The sequence below is a fragment of the Tursiops truncatus genome, chromosome 20 (assembly GCF_011762595.2).
Source record: "Tursiops truncatus isolate mTurTru1 chromosome 20, mTurTru1.mat.Y, whole genome shotgun sequence".
Taxonomy (NCBI): Eukaryota; Metazoa; Chordata; class Mammalia; order Artiodactyla; family Delphinidae; genus Tursiops; species Tursiops truncatus.
The window spans coordinates 51,507,019-51,531,911 of NC_047053.1; the positions used below are offsets into that span (position 1 = coordinate 51,507,019).

The 24,893-nt window shown below is 52.8% G+C and overlaps 2 protein-coding genes across 16 annotated transcripts in view; one reads left to right on the forward strand and one right to left on the reverse strand.

Annotated features, from left to right (window-relative positions):
- The first annotated feature begins 69 nt into the window (after window positions 1-69).
- The window catches only part of GGA3 (golgi associated, gamma adaptin ear containing, ARF binding protein 3), a 32,679-nt gene continuing 7,855 nt past the window's right edge, over window positions 70-24,893 (forward strand). For 3 of the 12 annotated variants that reach the window (XM_073797738.1, XM_073797740.1, XM_073797739.1), the window contains exons 1-17: window positions 70-180; window positions 6,257-6,341; window positions 6,471-6,546; window positions 7,906-8,004; window positions 8,715-8,838; window positions 9,060-9,163; window positions 9,298-9,378; window positions 9,863-10,000; window positions 10,583-10,664; window positions 10,762-10,878; window positions 11,187-11,426; window positions 11,811-11,881; window positions 12,166-12,461; window positions 12,674-12,897; window positions 13,197-13,366; window positions 13,501-13,611; window positions 15,658-15,753. In XM_073797738.1, coding sequence (XP_073653839.1) covers window positions 141-180; window positions 6,257-6,341; window positions 6,471-6,546; window positions 7,906-8,004; window positions 8,715-8,838; window positions 9,060-9,163; window positions 9,298-9,378; window positions 9,863-10,000; window positions 10,583-10,664; window positions 10,762-10,878; window positions 11,187-11,426; window positions 11,811-11,881; window positions 12,166-12,461; window positions 12,674-12,897; window positions 13,197-13,366; window positions 13,501-13,611; window positions 15,658-15,750 — 2,151 coding nt within the window. In that variant the 5' untranslated portion in view covers window positions 70-140 and the 3' untranslated portion in view covers window positions 15,751-15,753. Of the gene's footprint in view, window positions 181-225; window positions 588-6,256; window positions 6,342-6,470; window positions 6,547-7,685; window positions 7,819-7,905; window positions 8,005-8,714; window positions 8,839-9,059; window positions 9,164-9,297; window positions 9,379-9,862; window positions 10,001-10,582; window positions 10,665-10,761; window positions 10,879-11,186; window positions 11,427-11,810; window positions 11,882-12,165; window positions 12,462-12,673; window positions 12,898-13,196; window positions 13,367-13,500; window positions 13,612-13,851; window positions 15,637-15,657; window positions 15,754-21,130; window positions 22,211-24,893 lie in introns of those variants that run through there. The other 9 variants (XM_033847572.2, XM_073797737.1, XM_033847570.2 and 6 more) reach the window with 9 other exon arrangements.
- The window catches only part of NUP85 (nucleoporin 85), a 28,447-nt gene continuing 19,567 nt past the window's right edge, over window positions 16,014-24,893 (reverse strand). For 3 of the 4 annotated variants that reach the window (XM_073797746.1, XM_073797747.1, XM_004313643.4), the window contains exons 12-19: window positions 20,153-20,236; window positions 19,931-19,996; window positions 19,590-19,741; window positions 18,725-18,842; window positions 18,520-18,620; window positions 17,006-17,157; window positions 16,577-16,678; window positions 16,014-16,195 (exon numbers count right to left, since the gene is read on the reverse strand). In XM_073797746.1, coding sequence (XP_073653847.1) covers window positions 16,094-16,195; window positions 16,577-16,678; window positions 17,006-17,157; window positions 18,520-18,620; window positions 18,725-18,842; window positions 19,590-19,741; window positions 19,931-19,996; window positions 20,153-20,236 — 877 coding nt within the window. In that variant the 3' untranslated portion in view covers window positions 16,014-16,093. Of the gene's footprint in view, window positions 16,211-16,576; window positions 16,679-17,005; window positions 17,158-18,519; window positions 18,621-18,724; window positions 18,843-19,589; window positions 19,742-19,930; window positions 19,997-20,152; window positions 20,237-24,893 lie in introns of all 4 variants that reach the window. The other variant, XM_033847575.2, reaches the window with a different exon arrangement.

Below are 24,893 nucleotides of genomic sequence, written 5' to 3' on the forward strand. Positions count from 1 at the left end.
CCATTATCCGTCGCAGCCTGGCGCCACCCTCGGTGGCGGCGCTCGGTAATCTCACGCCCCTGTGCAGGCCCCGCCCCGGCTTTTCTCTTTCAGATTCTCGCGAGGTTTGAGGCCGCTGGGCCGGCCCTGGCGGCTGCAATATGGCGGAGGCGGAAGGGGAGAGTCTGGAGTCCTGGCTCAGTGAGTAGTCGCGGCGGATTCTGTTTGCTCTCGAGCCGCGGAGCCGCACCGCCCCACCCGCACCTCTCCGCCGCGTCCCCGGGCCCCGCGGTGGCGCCGCCAGGCAGCCCGCGCCTGGCCTCGCCCGCGCCGCGAGCGTCCCGCGATCACGCCCCTTCCCCAGCAGGACGTCCCGGCCCCTGCTCCCCGTGCTACTGCGCCTTCTCCCGCTCCCGCGAGCAGCGGCGTGAGCTCGGGTCCTGTCCCGTCCCCGCGGGCTCCGGGAAAGCGACAGCCAAGTGCTTCGGGCTGGCATGCATCGGCGCTTGGGGGAGACTGTAGTGGGGCCGCGCGCGGCTGATTCCGGGCCCCCTGCGCCTCCCTGACGAAGGGAAAAGCTCCGGATTTGGGCTGAAACTCCGGGAGCGGTGGGTGTCGCAGAGCATACACACATAGCTTCAGAATTGTGACCATGTATTCGGGAAGTGACCGCTTCGGGCCGGCTGAATGTTTGAAGTGAGAGTAATCCAAAGTGAGACAGAGAGAACAGAGCTCTACCTTCTTCCTGCAGTGACCAAAGCGTGCTGAAAGCTATGTTGAGGGGGTGGGGGCGGCTGCTCCCCTCCCCCACCACCGCACGTCTTCGCGAGTCATTCGCTGGTAACCTACTCAGAGCAAAGCTGAGGGGCACAGCATTGATGGTGTAGTTATAGCGGCCTATTGCTATGACTGCTAATTCATACTGCTCTTAAGGAGATACGGGTTAACCTTAGCAGGTAGTATTTGGTTGAAGCGTTAATACGTTGATTTAACTATGGACTAGAGGAGACCCCTAGAGGCCTCTTTAAGTGAAGACAAATTGGACAGGGTGATAAGACGGGCAAGATGCCTAGATACTGCCTTGTGCAGTATCTGTTATTTACTAGAGCCTGCAGGCTCTTGGAGGTGATGCGTGTTTCCTCCAATTGCCTGACTTTTCTTAATAAGAAACCCTGTTCAGGTGGTTGAACTTAAGTTATGTTTGCAAAACCTGCAGTTGCAGGCAGGTCACAAAGCCTTCTGTATATATGGAACTGTCCTCCAAGGAGCTCAGTGCTCCAAAGACGTTCATTTAATTCATTTATCAAGTATCCCAGCAAAGTAGGTACTTCTGTCACAATTTCACAAAAAGAGGGCACCGTCTCATCAATTCACTTGCCCAGAGCCACCCAACTGGATATAATCACACTGGAATTGGTTCCATTCATAGATATTAATGGGGACATTGGAGTAATTTAAATGATCTAAGCTGAGTTTAATAGGCTAGGTTTAGCGTTAGTTTGAAAGAGCAGACTGACCTGTTTCTGAGAGAGAGTGGAGATGGTGATGGGGGACAGGGATGGTATCTGTAGAGACTAGAGCTGAGACTGGCCTTTGACCCCTTCCTGTAACTTAGAGTGACACTTGGGGCAGTGGTAAGATTTCTTCCATTCTTACCCTCTGTCCACTTTCCTGGTTCTTATGACTTAATGGTGTGAACTGTACCAATTGAACAAACCAGTGCTTGGAGTTCAGCACCATCTTAGTCTATGTCCTTGTCACTCCGTGGTTTGCTGGAATTTTTTTTTTTAAGATTTATTAATTATTTTATTTTTGGCTGTGTTGGGTCTTAGTTGTGGCACGCGGGCTCTAGTTGAGACGCGTGAGCTCAGTAGTTGTGGCGTGTGGGGTTGGTTGCCCCGCGGCATATGGGATCTTAGTTCCTTGACCAGCAATCTAAACTGCGTCCCCTGCATTGTAAGGCAGATTCTTTACCACTGGACCACCGGGAAAGTCCCAGTTTGCTGGAATTATTACAGAAGCCTCTGCTGGGCCCACTGTCTCAGGCCTCTCCCCTCCCCATATCAGTCCATTCTGCATTCTGCTCCCAGAGAGCACTTCTGTTTAGTTAAGTCATTCTGCTGCTTCCTCTTTGTGGCTTCCTGATATTCTTCCTTACTTTGGTCAGTTGGATGTTCTTGTCCCACCAACACACATTCCTCTCCTTATCTGAAAGCCCTGTTCCCCTTTGCTCCACTACATGCTGTAAAATGCACCCCAGAATCTCCTTCCCCGTAAACCACCTCTTGATCTCAGCCTTCTCCAAAGTCCTGCGTTACAGCAGCTGATCAGCGTCTAGTGACTACCTGCTATGTGTGTGAGGTGTGATGAAAATTAAGAAGTTCAAACAATCTTTGCCTTCAGTTTGAAGAAAGTGATGCTGGAGTGGATACAGCATTTTTAAGTAAAAAGATAAAAGCAAGAGCCATAAATGCTAAAATTCAGACAGTTTCTCTGGGAAATTGGGAATAAGTGGAATGGAAGATGGTTCTCCCAGTGGGGAGATTGCAGTCGAGCTAGGCCCTAAGGAATGGGAAAATTGGCAAAGAAAACACCAGACAGTGATGTGGAGGGAGCAGACCACGTCTGGGGTATGCAGTAACAGCTGTTTGGCTGGTTCAAGCAGGGGGTTCCTGTGGGAGTGTGGTGGGAGAGAAAGCTGGGAAGTTAGAAGTTAGAACTAGATTCTGGACCAGCTTGAATTCCAGCCCAAGAAGTTTACGTGTCTACAGTTAGGAGGTCCCCATTCCAACTGTACCTGGTAAAATTAGTGTTTTGTGAAGGTTCATGTTGGTGTTTTTACAAAGGATGGGTTGGAGCAGAAGTTCTGGAAGCAGGTGAGAAGTAAGGAGGTTGGGGAAGGAATAAGAAAAGAAGAAGTGAGAGTTTTAAAAAGACATTGAGGGGACTTCCCTGGCGGTCCAGTGGTTAGGACTTGGTACTCTCACTGCTGAGGGCCCGGGTTCGATCCCTGGTGAGAGAACTATTGTAAGATCCCACAAGCTGTGTGACATGCGCCCCCCACCCCCAGAAAAAAATCGAGAAGGAAGGGATTGTGACTGACTGATGAAAATGGGTGAGGAGAGGGAAGGAGTGTTCAAACCTGGGTGCCTGGGGGTGGGGCAAAAGGAGCTTTTGAATGGTGGCAGCATTTATAGAAACAGGGAAGTCAGGAAGTAGAAGTGATGGGTTTGTTTTTAGACTCGTTTCTGCACCAAATTAGCACCTAAAATTACACCCTGTCTTGTTTTTTGCTCTGGTGATTTCTCATGTGTTGCACCAGAAGAGCGTGACGTCCTCAAGGGTAGGATCCGAATCTTGTACTTTTACTGTAGTCCCTCCAGGGCCTACCACGCTGTGTACTTAGTTTTCTATGGCTGCTTAACAAAGACCTGGTGATTGACTAAGTCTCCCTCGATTCCAGACCACAGCACTGCAGGCTGACTCTTGACTCCCTTTCCATCTGTGTCCTTGCCTCTGCTTATTTCTACGTCATTTGCTACATAGAACTTGTCATCACTGGACTATCTGAGCCGTGTTGGGAAGGCGTAGCCAATGCTGCTGTTTCCATCCCTACTTGACCAACGGTCCACGACAGTCAAGGCTAGAGATGGAACTAAGTTGAAAATGAGAGCAGGAAACATAGAGGCAAAGACACAGACTAGAATAAGGCTTTCAGCGGAGCCTCAAAAATAGAAACCTTGAATCAGAGTAGAGCCCAGAGGGGCAGTTCTAGAAGGCAGGACCTGAGAGGAGGCTCTGGTGTCACCTCCGTGCCAGGTGAAGGAGAGTGTTGAGGGGGTGACAGTTGTGAGTCTGCTGGCGAGGCAGTGGGCAGATGGCGCGATTGAGTCGCCCAGAATCATCCCCAGAGGTTCTTCCGGTTCCCGTGGGTGACTGAGGTCTGCTGTCTGAGCTGGCTGGAGAGTCAGAGGATATACTCAGAAGTGGGACCAACCATGGCTGAAACCAGGGCTTTTTTGTGCTCATGTGTAGGCAGAGAGCTCCCTGCGGGTTTGCAGTAAAAAGATCTGTCAAGGGGAAAGGGAGTGGGATTCTAGAGATGTTGAACATAAGTGAAAAGTAAGTGGGAGCGTTCTTGGGAGGAGAAATGCTACAGGAGCTACGGGCAGCCCCGGGCAGAGTACATTGTTTGGTGAATGCCCGTGTGTGGGGAGGGGCTGTCCACGTTGTACGCTGTATCTGTAAGATGCTTTTCTAGTTGCAAACAGTGGAAGCGAGTGGGCTTCTTTTTCTTATATCACGAGGCATGCGACTGTCCCCAAAATGATGAGAGTGACAGGTGTAGGTATGGCTCCTCAGACCACCTTTTAGTATCCTACAGCCTCTTAACGTCATGAGAACGTTAAGCATCTCAAATGATAGGGATTAGTAACAAAGCCATGCCGATACACCTGGTGGGAGAGACTCGGGGCTTTTCTGGAGGGTAACAGCTAGTAGGTCACTGTGGCAATAAATAGCCCCTCTTGATAGAATTAACCTCCCTTCCCTTCAAGCGTGACATTTTGAAGGGCCTGCCAATTCTCTTCTCAGGATTGAGGACTGACATCTCGTTTTTCCTCCAAATATGATCCTAAACCATCAGAATTTTCTTGCAACCAGAGCAGAAACGCTGCCACGCACGCGCAGCGCTGGGCGCTGCAGGTGTTCCCTCTGCTGCCAGCTGGCGTCTGCTGATTCTTGTGACTCCTATTGGAGGGGTAGGGGGTGGCTAGGAGTCCCTGTTAGGATTTGGTCGTGGAGCTAGTGACTTTTAATGTTAGGGGAAAAGGAAGTTAAGAAAACAGTCACGAAGAATCAGAATTTAGGAACATCTAACAACACCCCTTGTTGGGAAGGGCTTTTTACAGGCTCTCACTCTGCTTTTGGCCCTTGTGGAAATCTGCAGGAGGAGCCTGGTACTTAAAAAAGGATCCACGCCTTCAGTCTTCCTTTTGTCTTCCAAACCTGAAGCCCTAAATTTAGCAAACAGCTTGAGAGTGCTTTCTAGAAGAGGCCAACTCCAAGATCTGAATCAGAGATGGGAACACATTTAACCACCCTCAGCTGGGGCCATCCTCTATAAGCACAGGTTCTGGGGATAACAGAGAAGAGAGGACCCACACCAAGTATTAGGAGACTTGGCATTTAGCTCCTGGAATTTAAACCCTCAGTGACCCTCTGAGAACTCTTCAACACTTGTCTTTGTCCTTGATCATGGAAGACCCTTTAAACTTAAGGGTGGGGACTTCCCTGGTGGCGCAGTGGTTAAGAATCCGCCTGCCAATGCAGGGGACAAGGGTTCGAGCCCTGGTCCGGGAAGATCCCACATGCTGCGGAGCAGCTAAGCCCGTGCGCCACAACTACTGAGCCTGTGCTCTAGAGCTCTCGTGCCACAACTACTGAAGCCCGCACACCTAGAGCCCGTGCTCCGCAACAAGAGAAGCCACTGCAGTGAGAAGCCTGTGCACCGCAACGAAGAGTAGCCCCCGATCGCCACAACTAGAGAAAGCCCACGCGAAGCAACGAAGACCCAACGCAGCCAAAAATAAATAAACAAATAATAATAAACTTAAGGGTGCTGGGACTTCCGTGGTGGTCCAGTGGTCGGGGGAATTAAGATCCCACATGCTGCATAGTGCAGCCAAAAACAAAAACCAAACAACAAAACAAAACTTAAGGGTGCAGATTACTCAAGCTCAGATTCTGTTTCTGCAACCCCAGGGACAGATAGCACAGTGATTGGTGCTCAGAGGGGTTCAGTAAATGTTGCTAGCTTGCCTTAAAATGAGAGGCTTAGGGGCTTCCCTGGTGGCGCAGTCGTTGAGGGTCCGCCTGCCGATGCAGGGGACACGGGTTCTTGCCCCGGTCCGGGAGGATCCCGCATGCCGCGGAGTGGCTGGGCCCGTGAGCTATGGCCGCTGAGCCTGCGCGTCCAGAGCCTGTGCTCCACAGTGGGAGAGGCCGCAACAGTGAGAGGCCCTCGTACCGCAAAAAAAAAAAAAAAAAAAAAAAAAAATGAGAGGCTTAGGATTTGTTTTCTCTTTTGTTTGTGACTTTCAAAATATTGGACAGAAAGTGGTATTTGTATTTGACTTGCTTTCTGACTGAACTATTGAGTCTTTTCTCCTAGAGAAGAAATTTCTTCACATCAGTGCCTAAAAAGCGTGAGGAAAACCTTCCATACTGTCCTCCTTACTCTTTATAACAACCGTACTCTTCTTTGTTCTGTCCCAAGATAAAGCCACGAATCCTTCCAACCGCCAGGAGGACTGGGAATACATAATTGGCTTTTGTGATCAGATCAACAAAGAGCTTGAAGGGTGAGTCTCAAAGCTGTTAGGGGGCAGGTAAGAGGTAGTTGACTGGAAAAGTAAAAAACTGTGGCCAAGGAGGGCTAGCCAGATGGCCTCGGGTCAGTGTCCTGAAAGTGTGGTCTGCTTGTCTCCCAGGCCACAGATCGCCGTCCGACTGCTGGCCCATAAGATCCAGTCTCCGCAGGAATGGGAGGCAGTCCAGGCCCTGACGGTAGGTTCTTCGTGCTGACGGAGGATCTTCATGAGCCCAGGCCTTTCCCCGTGAGCCCGCTGGGATCTCTCAGCGGGCTGAACACCCTCGATACAAACTAGACATACCTGGACCTTGCTCAGTCAGCTGTGCCACAAGTGTGTGTGCCCCTGTGCCAGGCACTGAGCTTCACGGATGGCTGAAGCGTGGCCCCAAGGTCTAGTGGGAAAAGCAGAGTGGCTGAGGGAGGGAACGAGGGGCAGGGGCCCTGGGCTGTGGGTGAGGCTCAGAGAGGGCTTCTTGAAGAGAGGCTGACAGAGCTGTCTTGCCAGGTAAGAGTTGGCCAAGTGTGATTCATCCTGTAGCTAAAAATAATGCCGGTTACTAGTGAAGGCATCACACCAACAGGCAGATCCTAGCGTTTATTCAGACTAAGGGGGGCCAGGACGTGGAGCCGTGTGCAGCACGCGGGCGCCTCCCGGGCTCTCCCCTAAGCCAGGGGGCCCAGGTTCTCTCCTCACTTGGTTCAGCTCCTGGAAAACCGGGAGAGGGGGACACGGCCGTGGAAAAGGCACTTAGCCCACGCACATGGCTCTGCTGTGTCCTCCGGAGAGCAATGGCCTTAGAACAGTGGTTCTTGACTGGGGGCAGTTTTGTCCCCCAGGGTACATTGGGCAATGTCTGGAGACACTTTTGGTTGTCACAGGTCAGGAGGTGCTACTGGCATCTAGTGGGTAGAGGCCAGGGGTGCTGCTGAGGACAGGCTTCTACAACAAGTGACCGGCCCAAAATGCCAGCAGTGGTGCAGTTGAAAAACCCCGCTTTACAAGGACAGAAGCCAGGGAAGGGGGCAGCACTGGGGTGGTCTGCTCCTTGGAGGAAAACTCAAGGCAGGTCCTATGGGCCCCAGAAGGAAAATAGATGGGGGCCGGGGGAGGGGAAGTAGTGTACCATCTACAATGAAGAAAACAGAATTTAACAGAATTCTCTCCCACCTCCCCAAAACGTTGATCAGCTTATGGAAAGAACCTTGGACCCTGAGAGAGGCGTGTGCTCTCTGGGTCTCCGTCTCCTCACCTGTAAAACACAAGGGCAGAATCTGCAGGCAGGCACCTTCCAGGACTGACACTCGATCTGTCTTGGTATCTGGGTCTCAGGGTTTTTTACTTTAGTTCCTGCTGAGCTTCCCCAGGAGAGGTTTACAGTTTGAGGGGCTCTTTCGTCAGTAATCCTGGTGTGCTGATGTCCCCTGGGGCAGTGCACGCCTCTTTTCCTGGTTAGCTCCTTCCTTGGGTGAGTATTTATTCAGCGCTCCCTCTGTGTGGGGTCTGGCCGAGTGCCAGGTCCCAGGCCTGAGCGCCGTGCCTTTGTGTGGTCCAGGTGCTGGAGGCCTGCATGAAGAACTGTGGGAGGAGATTTCATAACGAAGTGGGAAAGTTCCGGTTTTTGAATGAGTTGATCAAAGTCGTCTCTCCAAAGGTAAGTCAGTGGCAGTTTCCTCGTTTCTAGGAACTTCTTTCGTATCCCGCCCCATCTTACTGCCTTTCACTGCACAGACCAGCATCTCCATGGATCTGAGATTCCCTGGGTCCTGTCCTCAGAGAGCTAGGCTCTGACAGTAGCAGGATGTCCAGACAGGGCTCCCAGTCTAAACGTGACAGGTGGTGTGGCAGCAGCTGTGCGCATGTCAGGGGAGGGCCTGTGTAGCGTTGGACCCTGGGCTTCTAGTGACAGCAGTCACTCTTCCTCGCCTGCCTCACGTGGACACGAGCAGCTGGCCTCCCTCATCACCGGGCTTCCATCGCACACTAGTGTTGCCTAAGCTCTGGGCACCCACTTACGGCAGAGGGAACAATTCTTCATAGCAAAGAGGTTCTCATTAACTCCTCTGAGGGAAAGTGCAGTTCTGTTTCTGGCAGACTGTGTGTGGAAACGCCGTGAGGAGCTCCCAGCCCCCGGCCTGACTACTGTCTGTACGCCGGATGGATACGGCCGTGTGCGGGCCGTGTGCAGGCCGTCTCCTGCCCTCCCCTCCCAGTACTGTCGCACTCACGCCTCACACCTGCGGGTTTGGAGGAAGCTTGAGGACTGTATCCAACTAGCGACCATTACACTGCCGTGAAGAGAGCGCTCCCTCTGTCTCTGCCTCCAGACTGCGCTAAGTTTTCCCATTTCCTTTTGCCTCTTAGTACCTGGGGGACAGGGTGTCTGAGAAAGTGAAGACCAAGGTTATTGAGCTGCTTTATAGCTGGACGTTGGCGCTGCCGGAAGAATCCAAGATCAAGGATGCCTACCACATGTTGAAGAGACAGGGTATGCGCCTGCCTTCCCTCAGCCTCAAAGCAGCCCTGAAGGCTGGCCAAGGCCAGGAAGAATGAGGGGTGTCCGCCTAAGACAGCGGGAGGGGCTGGGCTGTGAGGGAATGAGGGGGGGCTGCGGCCCGCAGGCCTGGTCCCAGGGAGCGCCCCCTTGCTGCATGAGGAGGGGAAAGAGCGCGGCCCAGCCTGCGCGAACGCTGCCCCGTCCCATTTCAGGCATTGTGCAGTCGGACCCGCTGATCCCTATGGACAGGACACTGATCCCCTCTCCGCCACCTCGTCCCAAAAACCCTGTTTTTGATGATGAGGAGAAGTCCAAGGTAAAGTGCATTCCAGCCTGCAGCGTCCTCAGATGAGGTGTGGGCTTGCTCAGTGCTGTGGGGAGCTCCGGTCCTGTGTTCTCCCCAGGTGGGGAGTTGCCTGTTCCTCTACCTCTGATACCCTCCTCTTCCAGCTTTTAGCCAAGTTGTTGAAAAGCAAAAACCCAGATGACCTGCAGGAGGCCAACAAGCTCATCAAGTCCATGGTGAAGGAAGTGAGTGGGTCCCGAGCCTTGGGGTGGAGGATCCCGTGGCCACAGAGCAGAGGTCCCTTCCTCTGGTGCTGCGCCTGTTGTTTGCCCTGTCCCCAGCCCTCACCTGGAAGGAGGAGCATGGGAGCTTCTGGGGGAGAATGGGATAGAGGAGCACGAGTAGCTGGGGCCAAGTTTGGGGGTAGGGAGGACTGTTGCTTTAAAAGAAAAACTGTAGATTGGGTCTGAGGCCGGTGGCTCCCAAGAATCATGCATTGAGGGCAGAAATAGAGACACAGACGTAGAGAACAAACGTATGGACACCAAGGGGGAAAAGTGGCCCGGGCGGGGGGTGAAAAAAAAAAAGAATCATGCACTGAAACGAGCTTCCGTGGGACTGGCCTCTGCTCTCGTGTTCTCTGGGAAGGTGTGAGCCTTGCCTGTCGGGATTCTGGGGGGCAGTGGGACGGGTCCAGTTGAGCTCTTTCTCCTGGATCCTCTGATGCAGGATGAGGCGCGGATCCAGAAGGTGACCAAGCGTCTGCACACTTTAGAGGAGGTTAATAACAACGTCAAGCTGCTCGGCGAGATGCTGCTTCATTACAGCAAAGAGGATTCTTCAGAGGCAGATAAAGAGCTCATGAAGGTAGGCCCCGCTCTGGGAAGGCCAGGCTCCGGGGAAGGGAGCCAGCCTTCGCCGAGTCCCAGCCCTAAGACGCTGCTACACACCTGGTGTTCCCTCACCTCTTAACCGGCACAGCAGCCAGGTAGAGGGGAGTGCGTCCCCATTTTGCACACGAGCCATGGCTGACTTGCGCAGGGTGCGCGCGCTCCACGGACCCCTACATCTACGCGACTCTGCAGACCTGCTCCGGGGCGTGCCTTTGCTCCACCTCGCTTTCTGCCTCGGGGACATCTGGGCAGAGAGGCCAGCCCTGTGCCCCTGATGCTCACCTCAGCCCTCGGTCACATAGATACTCTGAATTCTGAGACATGTGCCAGCCTGGGAGGCAGGAAGGGACATACTGTCCTGGTGACTTCTCCGCCTGAACAGGCGTCTTGGGTGACACAGAGTGGTGGAGGCAGGTGGCAAGATGTGTGCTCCGAGCCCAGCTCTGCCGGTAACTGACCGTGGTACCAGGGGAGCCCGCGGCTGGGCGTGAACGCTGAGTTAGATGCTCTCCAAGAACCCTGCCAGCTCCAGTTTTTCTGCCTGGGTCTCTTCTAGGAGCTGTTTGATCGGTGTGAGAGCAAGAGGCGGACGTTATTCAAACTAGCCAGCGAGACAGAGGACAACGACAGCAGTTTAGGTGAGTGAAGAGGGATTGACAAAGATGAGCTGGGAGTCGGGATGTGTGAGGTGGGACGCCGTCACGGCCAGGAGTAAGAAGTCTCTCTCCATTCTAGGGGACATCCTGCAGGCCAGTGACAACCTCTCCCGGGTCATCAACTCTTATAAAACAGTCGTTGAAGGGCAGGTCATCAATGGTGAGGTGGTCACCTCAGCCATTCCTGACTCTGAAGGTAAAGTGTTCTGGTTCCCCACTCCCGACCCCTCTGGACCAGCCCCGGTCCCCACCACCAGGCCACGGTGCAGGTTGACCAGTGTGTCATCCCACAGGGCCCGAGGGGCTTCTCAGCCACTCCAAGCGGTCCCCCTTGGAGGTCTGCACAGGGTCTCCCCTGCTTGCCTTCTCCGCTGGCTTTTCAGCCTTCACCTGGCACAGGTGCTCTGGGATTAGGCCAGAGGCTGTGTCAGGGTTCCCCCTCCCTCTGTGCAGCCACTCGTGTGGCCCCTGATTATTCCTGTCCCCTTCCCTTCGTCCATCCAGGAAACCACCGTTCCAGTAACCAAGGCACTCTCATTGACCTTGCCGAGCTGGATGCGCCGAGCAGCTTGTCCCCAGTGCTGGCCCCCGTACCCCGCCCCTCGGGCATCCCTATCCTCCCTCCGCCCCCCCAGGCCTTGGGACCCGGGCGCAGCCACTCGTCCAGCCAGGCTGAGGCCCCGCCGGGACCCAGCAGCACAGGCCACACCCTCAGCCTGCTGGACGAGGAGCTGCTCTGCTTGGGTGCGTCCTGGGGGCTGGAAAGGGCCTCTGGTGGGGCCGGTAGGGAAGCTAGGCACGTGGGAGCGGGAGGTCTGAGGGGCCCGTGTGCTTAGCGAGGGTGGCGGAGGAGGCTTCCGCTGTAGGCAGAGAGCCAAGTGCAGTGTCCCTCAGGGGGAGCAGAGCGGACCCAGTGTCTCGCTCTGCTCTCCTCTCCCTGGGAGGTGCCCCCTCAACGTAAGGACTGAAGTGGATCCGCTCCCCTCTGGAGGCTGCCTGGGGGACACCTCTCCACCCTGTCACCCACGGATGCCCCGCTGGTCACGTGACCGTACCTCGCTTGAGGTGGGGCTGGGACTGCCCAAGCCCAGAGCCTCTTCTCACCGCAGTCGTCTTCTCTGTTCTCAGGTCTCACCGACCCAGCCCCCTGTGCTCCTCCCAGAGAGTCAGCTGGAAACAGCCAGTGGCCCCTGTTCCAGGTAGGGGCACAGGTGACATGACTGCAGGGCTGACAGCCTTCACTTCCTACTGTCCTCCCCCTCCCCACTAGTCCTCAGCTGCAGTTGTCTGCTGTCTTGACCCCTTAGGGCACCACGCCGGATACGCGCTTTCCCTGCCCTGTCCTTGGAGGACAGGGGCTGCTCGTCCAGAAGGGCTGCAGTAGGGCCCCCAGTAAAGGGGTGGGGGTTGGAGAGCCCAGATCCCCCGCCACTCGCAGGGCCCTTCGCGCCCTCTGCTCACTCACGCTTTCCGTTCCCCACAGAACGAACAGTCGAACCTGGACTTCTTCAGCCCCAAACCTGGAACTGGTGCCTGTAGCCTCTCAGACGGGCCTCTCCTGCAGCCCTCAGCAGCCCCCGCAGGCAACTCCCAGGCCCCCGTGGTCCCAGCCAGCGCTCCAGCCCCCCCGGCCGGCTCCTTCTCATTTTCCACCGGCCTGGCCCCAGCTTCGGCCCCCAAGGCTGAGCCTGCGGCCCCCGGGCACCATGGTTCAGCTTTGGGCGACAGCACCGTGCGCCAGCTGGACGCCCTTGATCAGCTTCTAGAAGAGGCCAAAGCGTAATGAGTGGGAGAGGGGCTGGTGGGGAGGGCAGGCCCGGCCGTGGCAGAGCTAGAGGCAGCTCCAGAGGGGTCATGAGTGTTCCCTCTCAGTCTGGAATCTGGAAGCTAGGGAGGGGAAGAACCGGCTCTAGCCTGGCGGCCTTAGTGAGGGGCAGCCCAGCAGCTCTGCCTGGTCTCTGACGTGCCCTGTTCTCCTTCCTGCCTCCCAGGACCTCAGGCCTGGTGAAACCCGTCTCCTCTGGCTTCTTCGCTGGCGCTGCCACCTCCCCTCTGCTGCCCACCAGCACCTCAGCTAGACCTCTCCTCCCCTTCTCCACGGCGCCCGGCAGCCCTCTCTTCCAGCCACCTGCCTTCCAGTCCCAGGGCAGCCCCGTGCAGGGGCCCGAGCTCTCCCTGACCAGTGTCCACGTCCCCCTGGAGTCTATCAAGCCTAGTAGGTGTTCACGGAGGCTTGGGGTGAGAGGGGAGGTGGGGCTCACAACTTACAGTGTTGTGGGGGGCACGACAGGGGTGGCAGGGTACAGGCTCTCCAGGCCGGGGTCCCTTAGAGCCGCACGTGGCCCACCTGACCGCTGTCTCAGCCTGTGCTTGTTCCCACCGTGCACTCTCGGGAGGTCCTGCAGAAGTGGAGCCTCTGTCACAGGGCCGCCGCGCCCTCCCGCTTGGCTGTGGTGTCTGCTGGCTGTCTTCAGCCTTCCTCTCCTTCCACACTCACGCGCCCCCTCCTTACAGGCAGCGCCCTTCCTGTGACAGCCTATGATAAAAATGGCTTCCGCATCCTCTTCCATTTTGCCAAGGAGTGTCCTCCAGGACGGCCTGACGTGCTGGTGGTGGTGGTGTCCATGCTGAATACGGCTCCCTTGCCTATCAAGAGCATCGTGCTGCAGGCTGCAGTGCCCAAGGTACCCCCGGCTTCCTGGAGCCTCAAGAGGCAGAATTCACCTGTATCTTGCACCCACTGCGTCCAATCCCAGTTCCATCTCAGGGGCACCTGCAGTCTCTTCAAAGGAGCTTCTCTCTCTCTCTCTCTCTTTAGTCAATGAAAGTGAAGTTGCAGCCACCCTCTGGGACAGAACTCTCCCCGTTTAGCCCCATCCAGCCACCTGCAGCCATCACCCAGGTCATGCTGCTGGCCAATCCACTGAAGGTGAGCTAGAACTGGGGACCCCAGCCTAAAGCCCTGGCTGCCCCAGGTTAGGGCTCGGGAATATCACCTCCCAACCTGGAGTGTCGTGATACCACAGCCATTAGCATGCGTCCCTTCTCCACGCTGGTTCAGTGGCTGAGTGAGGACGCGGTGGTAGGAGCAGGGCCTGTCCCACAGCACAGACAGGGCCCCACGGGTATCACAGAAGAGAGCGTCTCACACGCTGCCCCTCTGCCGCAGGAGAAGGCGAGGCTTCGGTACAGGCTGACCTTCGCCTTGGGGGAGCAGCTGAGCACGGAGGTGGGGGAGGTGGACCAGTTCCCCCCTGTGGAGCAGTGGGGGAGCCTGTGACCCCAGAGGACACTGTCATCTGCACTTTGGAGCCCAGGCAGGCTGCCCTGAGATGGGAGGCTCTCCAGGTCCAGTCCTTCTTCACGTCCTGACTGCAGTGCTTAAGAGCTTTGATGTGGAACAGGGGGCCTGGGTATTGCTTCCAGGAGCCGAGCAGCTGCTGTGATGATCTCTCCTCCTCTGGCCCCCTAAAAGGACCTGTTTTTATCTACCTGTGTGACTTGAAGTGGCCACGTGCATCAGGGGTGGGGAGTGGCCCCAGACTCTGCACCCTTGCCCTGGGAACATGGACCCAGGGCTGGAGTAGGTTTTTCCCCTGTGTTGGCGTCCTTTGATGCCACAGAGGGGGAGGTCTCCAAAGACAGACTCAGGGCCCTCCCTCAAGGACCACGTCCTCACAGCCCCAGAGGTCTCAGCTTCCCGTTGCTGCTCCGTGCTTCCCCTTGGCAGGCTCCTGCTCCCATCTCCAGGGAGGTGGGCAAAGCCCAATGGTCCTGAACGGCCCTGGGCCCAGAGTAAGGAGTTGGTATGCTGCCAGATCTCCAACCCTGCCCTCCATGGGCAGCGTCATCCTGGAGTGGCCACTGGATAATGAGTTGTGTGCTTGTCCCTGGTGGTGGCAGGCTGTGTCCTATGGACATCGCAGCAGGATGAGGAACTCAACTCAAGCTATTAGAAACAGTAGAACTTGGCCTCATGGCAGCCTAAACTGCAGATAGATAGGAAGGAAAGATGGAAGAGAACCAGTGTTTTCCTCCGGAAGCAGGTCCTCAGCACTTTCTGGGAGAAGTGTGCCTCCTGCTACGGGAGCAGGCCATCCTACTCACTCACTACCTCTTGCTCCGCATGAAATAAACTGCTGTCCTGCCCTTCACGCCTCTGAAGGGGAGGACGACTCCCAGCGCCCTGTGTCCTCCTGCTTCAGCCTCCCCTGCCTCCCACCAGATGGCCTGTGGTGTGGCACGTGACTGATTGGGAACAGGAGGCCTCAGGGTCAGGCACGTTGCACTAGTTCTATGTCCATACCTGCTGCCCAGAAACCCTGTCCCCAGCCGCCCAGGGGCACTGTCAGCAAGATGTTGGGTCTGGAGGTGGTGAGATTAGGGGCCTTGAATCGAGTCACCAGACCCTATTGCTTCAACAGTGCTCAGCCCAAGCTTCTCCACCCACTGGATGGAACTGGGCCGGGGACTCTAGGCCTCACGGGGCAACAGCAGAGTGAGAACCACCAGCTGGGGAAAGAGCGCACAGCTCACCTGAGCTCAGCTGGATAGGCTCAGAGCCATCTCTGGGGAAAGGTGGCACAAACCATGTTCCCTGACCCCTCCCTGCTCCTTGCCAGGCTTCCTCACTCCATCAACATAGAGGTCATCTCCCCTTCCCTCCCACTGTTGGCAAGCAGGTTTCACTGCTTCACTAGGACAGTCAAAAGTGAATCAATTTCACTACTTAAGGAATAAATCCAAGAGCTTTCCAGAGACGGGCTGCTGCAGCCCTGGGAAGGTCTGTGGGACTACAACATGGAAATGTACCTTTATAAGCTTCAGACTTTAAAATTATTTATGAGTGTTACTTGTTACTATTGAGGTCACTGCTTCGTGACAAAAAACTCTACTGGATATATCAACTGCTGCCCTTGTTCTGCTGCATGTCAAATAAACCATTTTCACCCCATTTGGAATCCTCCTAATACAGACACCAATCGCCCCAGTGTGGGGGAAGGTGCCGCTTACGAACTCCACATGTAGACAGGTGGCTATGCTGGCATCACCTGAGGGCTGCTGCTGAAAGGTAAGGTTCCTAGACCGTTTTCTTTTTTAAAGAAGATAACTGGAAAGTTAACAGATGATTGTGAGGTGAAGCCAAATTTCAGAAGCACAAGTAAACCACTGAATGCTCTTGTTCAAGTTTCTGCTTTCAAGCAGGAGGGCACTGCACTCACCGTAACTTCTGGGGGTGGCTTTTTCTCGAAGACAGCTACCTCAGGTTTACGGTGGTGGTAGATAAAAACTCCCTAGATGTAAGAACTGTAAGTTCTATAAGAACTTGCCTTCTATTTGCAAAAGAAAACATTTATTCTTTTAAAAACGTATATACATTGCCTTACAAAGATAACATGTTGGAGCTGGCCTCAGGAACCTTCCAATGAGCCTTCTTTTATGATTGACCGGGCAAGATTCCGTGCAAGAGCAAGTCTCAGCATTTCCACCTTGGTGGTCTCTACGTCATCATCCTAAAAGCAAAGAGCCTGCATGAGGCACAGCAGGAAGTTTACCTTCTTTATAGTTCCCAAGACTCTCTAATCCAAAGGTAGATAAAAGGCATACAACATTCAGTAGTATCTTCCAGCAAGTTCTCAATATTAAAAGATGGAGCTGCATGCAAAGGACCACTGTGACTGACTGACAGGAAAGAAAAAACAGATGAGAACACTAGAATCACCCCATTTTCTCCTAAAATAAGTTGGCGTGTCACAGTTACAGGTTAAGAGGTATCTTAAGAGGCATGTGAGTTTGTAAGGGGCCAACATCTCGGGGTGGGGGTACACCTGAGCTAGAAGGAGCCTTTTCTCATCTCCATTGTGGTACCAACAAACTGGAAAAGCTCAGCTGACCTGGAGTTGCTGGGCATCAGGCTCTCCACGCACTGGTCTTCCTGAGGTCAAGTCCTCCAGACATCTCATCAGCTCGTATGTTTGCTCTGCTGAAAAAATCACCTAGGGGAGAGACGCTGCTTACCTTAGCTGCTCCCCAGCCAAAGCCTGCAGTGGTTTGGGCACGGGCTCAAGCCGAGACAGCCTTTCTTGTATCTCACTTGGAGAAGTGTGCTTTCTGTATGCAACCCTGGGAGGGTAGAGCAGCCCCCCATTCTCACTCCCAGCTCTTGTCAGGGTCCTGGGCTGAGCACTGTCAGTAGACAGATGCCACATTTCAAATTAAGTAGTTTTTCTTGTGTAGATATGGATATCCAGAGTGGGCGCTATAGGGGAATACACGCATGCATGCGCACACGCACAGAAGATCACTGTGGACTCAACCTGTACCTGTTTCTGTTCCAAAAGGGGCAAGGCATCTGTTAGTAGTGTCATCCAGAAAGTACGGGGGGCAATCTGGGACGTCATCAACGACAGGAGAAGAGAAGCAGCATCAACGAAACGCTTCTCCCCATATAACCGGTGGAACTCGCGGTACTTTCCTGTTGAGAGCAGAGCACACTAAGTCACCTCTGACCCCAAACAAAAGAGACCCCAGGCCAGCCTTTCCACAGAGCAAGGAAACTCTTCCAGAGTGGCCTCCAAGCTCATGGGCCAACAAGACCAAAAGGATTCAAAATACACGCTTAAAAGGGGTTCCAGGGCTTCCCTGGTGGTGCAGTGGTTGGGAGTCCACCTGCCGATGCAGGGGACATGGGTTCGTGCCCCGGTCTGGGAAGATCCCACATGCCGCGGAGCGGCTGGGCCCGTGAGCCATGGCCGCTGAGCCTGTGCGTCCGGAGCCTGTGCTCCGCAATGGGAGAGGCCACAACAGCGAGAGTCCCGCGTACTGCAAAAAAAAAGGGGTTCCAGAGAGCCAAACCTGGGAGAATATAAGCATCAATATAAACAAGAGTCATGAATTATATAACAGATTGAATAAAATAACCCATAAGGCCATTACTGATGTAAATGAAAGAATAAACGGGGACGAAGAGGAAGCCTGCCATACAGTGGAATGCCAACTATGAAACACAAGGACTGGCAGGTGAGAAAATCACCGGTAGTTACTAAAACTAGTGGGTCAAAGTTTGATGAGAAACAAGACATTTAAATAATCCCAAAGTATCCCTCCACAAATTGTTAAAGGGAAAATCTTTACACGTGACCAAGGTGAACTCCACCAATAAGGGGACGACACTGAGGAGGACACATCACCTCAGTGGAATTCCTGCCCAAATATACAATCTGAGGCTGCTCATGGATAATCCCCAAGTGAGAACATTCTACAAGAGAGCTGCACTGACTCTTCAAAAATGTCAAGATTAAGGAAGCACCAAGAAAGGCAGAGGCACTAACGAGCCATGAAAACTAAATGCATGAACCGAGACAAAGTGAAGGACATTACTGGGACAACTGATGGAATCAGATACGGATTAGATGAGAGTATTCTATCAACGTTGAGCCTCCTGATTTTCATAACTGGTTATATAAGAGAATGTTCTTATTCTTAACAAATACGTGCTCAGGTATTTATGGAGAAAGTCTCCATATAAATCTCCAACTTATTTTCCGACTGTTCCCCAACAACCTGATTGAGAGAATAAAACAAATGAGGCAAAGTATACATAACTGGTGAATCTGGATAAAGTGCGTATGGGAGTTCCTTATTCTTTACACTACTTTCACAACTTCTAAGCTTGAAATTACCAGAAAATAAAACGTTACCAAGAAATATCCTTTGCAGAGACTGGCACACAGGGTTCTATGTGTTTTAGACTGGAGAAGCCTAGAACAGTCCCTCCAATCTCCATAACTGTCCACCTGTGCTGAAGGTCCAGGGGACAGAGCCCAGAGAGACTCACCCAGGAACGTCAGTCGATCACTGAGCATCATGGCTGGCCCCAGGTTGTCAATGAGATCCAAATCAGAAAAGCAGCCTCGCTCACAGTAATCCCTGAGGAACCTACAAGGCCCGGCCCAGAGGTCAGAGCAGCAGTCCCAGGCCCACCTCCTCAGCCTCCCAACTGCCCAGGCAGTACCCAGGAAGCACACACAGACTGAGCCCACCTGTCTGAGACGAGCGTGGCGAAGGCGGCATCTTTGGCTCGAATGCTCCAAGAGAGGGCGGAGCCCAGGCGATTGTTGCGGACAGCTTTCATGGCCAAGATCTTACAAATGCTGCGAACTTTGCAGGGAAAACAGTAAAGATGAAACTTTCACCCTACAAATCACTCCATTCCTGAAACTGCTGGGATAGGAGCAGCTTCCCAGCTCCTCTGAGCTTTACACGGCTTCTCTGTGGGCTGCAAATACAGTCTGGCCTGCAGAACTAGGAACTTCGAGGTTTATAAATTGTCTCCTGGCAGGACTGGCTTTGTGAGTGGGTTTCATTTCAGGGGTGGTAAAAATCTTTGTATTGCTCCCCACAGGTCAGCGCCTCCATTATCTGTCCACATGCTGAAAATGCTACCATCCTTTGGGTCTTGAATGCTATATGCTTTCAGAGACGGTCATAAACATGCAATGCCTCTGGGAAGAACAACAACTTAGGTTTTTATCATTTGACGCTGAGGGGGAGGAGAAGGGGCCACCATCAGCATCGTTCCCTCCCTGTGCTCTCCCTGAGCCACCTCCGGTCCTGCTTCCCCACCCAGCCAGCCTTAGCCAGCAACAGCAACCCACCTGGGACAAGTCACCTCGCACCTGCCCCAGCCTGACCTCTGGCGAATGCATGAAAGAGTGGATCAGGACCTTTATAACCAGGCAATGGGTTCGACTGCTTCTAGGTGCCAACGGATCCCTAGCTCTTTGTCCCTCCGCAATGACTTTCCTGTGTTTTGGTTTACCTCCTGGCACCCAGTGCCCAGACGCTCTCCAGGCTGGCTCACACGGCATGAGCATAGAGGGTACGCTGGGAGGACAGCCAACTCACCTTGCTCAGTCATCTGCCGCTGCTCGCAAACCCGCAGCACCTTGAGGGCTTTCTGCTCTGTGCTCAGAGGGATCCGCTCAATATGCAGCTCCAAGGAAACTCGGCCCAACTCAGGGCAGTAGTCAAAGTAATCCACCCCCAGCTGCCACAGGCTGCACAGGTCCAAGGAGGACAGACGTGAGGGCCTGGGGCTTGGGAGTTAGCACCCAAGGCGGCTCCTCCCCCGGACCTTGTAGCCTTCAGGGAACCAGATGGGAGAGAACACAGTCCAAGCTCCACTGGCAGCAGCCGCCTGCTGAAGAGCACCCCGCTGCCACCCCACCCCCTTGGGGCCGTCCTACCTGTGATGAGCAAAGAGTCCTGAGGCGTATTCCAGCAAGAGGAACTCTCTCATGTTGGATCCAAAGCTGGAATAAAGCATAACATGGGACCAGGACTCTGGGCCTGCTCTATTCAGGGCCCCCTTCGGCAGCCCAGCCTCCCTTCTAGGCACTCGGTTCAACCCACCCTCAAGAGCCTGGATGGCGGCAAGAAGAGGGTTGGCATGGCCATGGCCTACTTACTAGAGGTTGTGCGACTGGAGGAGTTTGCAGTGATCCAGCAGGTCTGTCAGATGGGCCACAAACCACCAGTTGCTCAGGGCGATGCTACAGGTTCAGACACAAGGCCAGATTCAAAGTCAGGATGAGAGGGCATGGCCCACACGAGTGGAGCATAAGCAGGAACCCCACATGTCTTTTGCTTAAAAAGGATGGCAGGGACAGAGGCAAGCTGGAATCTGTCTGGAAGCACAGACTGAGAAGTTTCTGCCCACTAGGTGGGGACTAGTAACAGACACTGAGAAGGACATTCAACCCCCAAAGCAGCAGCCGATGATACATTTCAATGGAGAACGTCACACAGAAAATGAAAAAACATCCAGGAACCCAATTAGATATAGGAATTGCGGACACAGAATAACATATAAGAAAAGGACTGAAAGGGACTTCCCTGGCGGTCCAGTGGTTAAGACTCCGCACTTCCAAAGCAGGGGGCACGGGTTCAATCCCTGGTCGGGGAACTATGATCCGCATGCCATGCCACGCGGCCGGTGGTGGGGGAAAGAATAAAAAAATAGAAAAGGACTGAAAGATTGGTGGGTTTTGATTCTTAATGAAACATGGAATTCAAAAGAACATTTTCTTTTGTACTGGAATTTGCTGTTAATTTTTCTGTTTCATAGTTTTGATTAATGCACTTTATGAACACAACTATATATATTAGGATGTCACTTAAAAAACCATCTTGTGTTATCTATTAACTTTGTTATCTATTACTACTTTGTATAAAGAAATTATTTTTTGTTCGGTTACATGATTTGTAATTTGATTTTATTGGATATATAATCTGACACATAATGGAAAGTCAGAAGTCCTTCCCCAAACCACATTTTAATCGAAACCTAGAATCATCTGTAGCCCTTGTTAGAAATGACATTTCCTAAGGCCCTCTGAAGGTCTGATTAAATTTTTTTTTTATAATTTTTTTTTTTTTTTTTGCAGTACGCGGGCCTCTCACTGTTGTGGCCTCTCCCGTTGCAGAGCACAGGCTCCAGACACGCAGGCTCAGCGGCCATGGCTCACGGGCCCAGCCGCTCCGCGGCATGTGGGATCTTCCCAGACCGGGGCACGAACCCGCGTCCCCTGCATCGGCAGGCGGACTCTCAACCACTGGGCCACCAGGGAAGCCCTGATTAAATTTTTTACATCACCAACTTTTGTAAACTCTCTAGCATCATTCTGTATAGAGTAGACTATGCACTTACTGTCAGTGTGCGTACATCATTTTGAGTTGTATTTTTCATTTGTTACTTGGTGTAGGCCTTCCTGTATCTGTATATAATGCCTGACTATTTTTTAAATCTTGGGAGAGGGAAAAGAAGCTTTAATGGTTCCTTTCTGTAAGGCAAGATCAACCCCAAGTAAAGTGGAGGGAGCAGACCAAGGCAATACACTGTCCCAGGCGTAATTATTCACTAAGGTAAACAGTTCTGCTTTCAGGATATCAAAAGAATGGGGATTGGTTTACACTGAATTACTGGATAAATGTTTAAAACTTTTGCCTTGATCTCAGGGATACGGATACTACGATACTTCATCTGCTCCAGAATTCCATCATTATGGAATGTCATTTGGCCTCCCTAAATTTCATGTTAGATACATTCCAGCTTTACTAACAGCTATGCATATGTATCTGACATTCAAAAAACTAAGCCAATTCTCAAAAACGCTTGTATTTCTACTACCACCTTCGAACACTAAGCTCTGTAAGTGCACACATGCTATACAAAGCATCACGCTCCAGTGCGTTTTGTTGTTGCTGCTGGCTGTGCCTCTCCGCTCGAGGGATCTCAGTTCCCCGACCAGGGAGTGAACCCAGTGAAAGCCCCAGAACCCTGACCACTAGGCCAACAGGGAACCCCCTTTGCTCAAATTCTTACAGGGTGCTTCCTCGGTCCAGGATTGCCTTTAACTATGACTTTCGTAATTTTGTAATTCTGCTGCGTTCCTTCTTGATTTTGTCCTTTTTAGACAAGAGTCCCAATAAATCCGGTATCTCTTTATGACAGGCCCCTAAACAAACCCTGACTCGCTGGACGTTTGTTCCCTTAACTGTTCTAATTTCATCATAGGTCCTTTACGTATCAAGTTTTTTTTTACTTGGTTGCGCCAGGTCTCAGTTGCGGCATGCATGTAGGATCTAGTTCCCTGACCAGGAATCGAAGCTGGGCCCCCAGCACTGGCAGCGTGGAGTCTTAACCACTGCGCCACCAGGGAAGTCCCGATAATTTATAAGTTTAAAATACTGTTATTTCATTAACTAGAGAGCGATTTAACGAAGTGTGGCAACTGGACCTCACGGCTGCCCCTCAGTCGGTCACTTGCCTCTCTGTAGCCCTTTCATCTATAAAATGGAGTAATTGTACCTCTTGCCTACCTGGACTGTTTCAAGAAAAAAGTGGCAAGACAGACATAAACTGCTTTAAAAAGATTATTTTTGAACAGTATCTATATAAATAAAACAACAGTAAGCCTGAGCTTGAAGCTGACACTAACTTGTCCTCTACTTATACTGCTTACCAACAGCTACACAGCTGTGTCCACAGGAAAGCACTGCAAACTGGTTCAAATCCAGTCCTGCTACTCAATGACTGACCACTTCACTTCTTTTAACTTCTGCTTCATTGTCAAAGTGAAGGAATTATAATGGTCAGTACAGTGCTTTGAGATTCTGGAGCTATCTTCAGAGTTATGAAAAATTCAAATATAATAGATGAAATCAGAAATGACCAGTCCTAAGAATAAAATATCATATAAGGTGAGAAAGTGTAAACTGAGAAGATGTAAAAACAAGCTGCCTCCTCACATATAAAATCACGCACATCCCCCACCCCTCCTAGAATAAGTTCTATGTAGAAAAATTAGTCATGAGGGTTGTCTGAGCAGAGGGCTGAAGGATGAGAAGGAACCTGCCAGAGGAAGACAAGGGAAAGGAGCATTCCTGAAATAGAGGAAACAGCCAGTGTGAAGGCTCAGCGGTGGAAAGTAAGCTTGTCTCGTTCCCACTTCAGAATGAAGCCCGTGTGACTCAAACTTCAAGGCAGGTGGAGGCCAGCTCACTTAGGGCCTTGTGATGAGAAACCACTGGGACAGTAAACAGGAGAATGACGTGGTTTAAGTTTTTTTTTTTTTTTTGCAGTACGCGGGCCTCTCACTGTTGTGGCCTCTCCCGTTGTGGAGCACAGGCTCCGGACGCGCAGGCTCAGCGGCCATGGCTCACGGGCCCAGCCGCTCCGCGGCATGTGGGATCTTCCCGGACCGGGGAACGAACCCGTGTCCCCTGCATCGGCAGGCGGACTCTCAACTGCTGCGCCACCAGGGAAGCCCATGGTTTAAGTTTTAAAAGATTACTTAGGCTCTTCTGTGATGATGGACAATACAGAGACAGGTGATAGTGGGAAGCCAGCAAGGGGCCACCTGTTAACAGTTCAGGGAAGGGCTTCCCCAGTGGCACAGTGGTTAGGAATCCATCTGCCAATGCAGGCTACACGGGTTCAATCCCTGGCCTGGGAAGATCCCACATGCCGCGTAACAACTAGGCCCGTGTGCCGCAACGAGTGAGCCTGCGCTCTAGAGCCCACGATCCACAACTACTGAGCCCGCGAGCCACAACTACTGAAGCCTGTGCTCCACAACGAGAAGCCACTGCACCACAACCAAGAGTAGCCCCCGCTCGCCACATCTAGATGAAGCCCGCACACAGCAACGAAGACCCAATGCAGCCAAAAATAAATACATAAATAAATTTATTTAAAAAAAAACAGTTCAGGGTAACAGTGATGGTGCTGGGCCATGCCAGTGGCTGGGGAGGGAGCAAGAAGTAGCTGGTTGTGAGATATATGGCTGTTTTTCTAAAAAATAAATGTATTTACTTATTTATTTATTTTTGGCTGCGTTGGGTGTTCGTTGGGCTTTCTCTAGTTGTGGCGAGCGGGGGCTACTCCTCGTTGCGGTGCCAGCTTCTCATTGCGGTGGCTTCTCTTGTTGCAGAGCACAGACTCTAGGTGCGCGGGCTTCAGTAGTCGTGGCACGTGGGCTTGGTAGTTGTGGCTTGCGGGCTCTAGAGCGCAGGCAGAGGCGCATGGGCTTAGTTGCTCCACGGCATGTGGGATCTTCCCGGACCAGGGCTTGAACCCATGTCCCCTGCATTGGCAGGCGGATTCTTAACCACCGTGCCACCAGGGGAGCCCCAAGATATGTTTTCAAGTTGAGCTAATAGGACTTACCAATAGACTGGTTAGTGCTTAAGAACTCAGTAAACCGTATGGACTTTGGTAAACGACCACTGAGGCCAAGAACTAATGAAAAGGCTTGAGTGACTGAGACTGGAAGAAGTGCTAAATGAAAACGGACACCAGGGTCTTGTGCAAGTCTGAACAACACAGGTTTTGGATGTTCACACACATATAAAATGGAGAATTCTGAATGCAGGCTCTAAATGGAACAAGTGAACAAGCTCACTGGTCAAAGATGTTCAGGGAAGACTTAAATTAGCTGTTCTGGGGTGGCCTCTGCTGGAAAAGGGAGAACTCTGGAGCCGGGAAGACCCGCGAAGGCCTATAGTGAAGGCCCTACCCTGGGTTAACAACTGTAACCCTCCAATGGACTGTTTGCCCTGCACTGGGGCTGCTGTCACCCCCTCATGCCAACCCCATGTCCTGCTTTTCTGGTGGCTCTGCAGCAACCACTGCCTCTGACCAGCCAA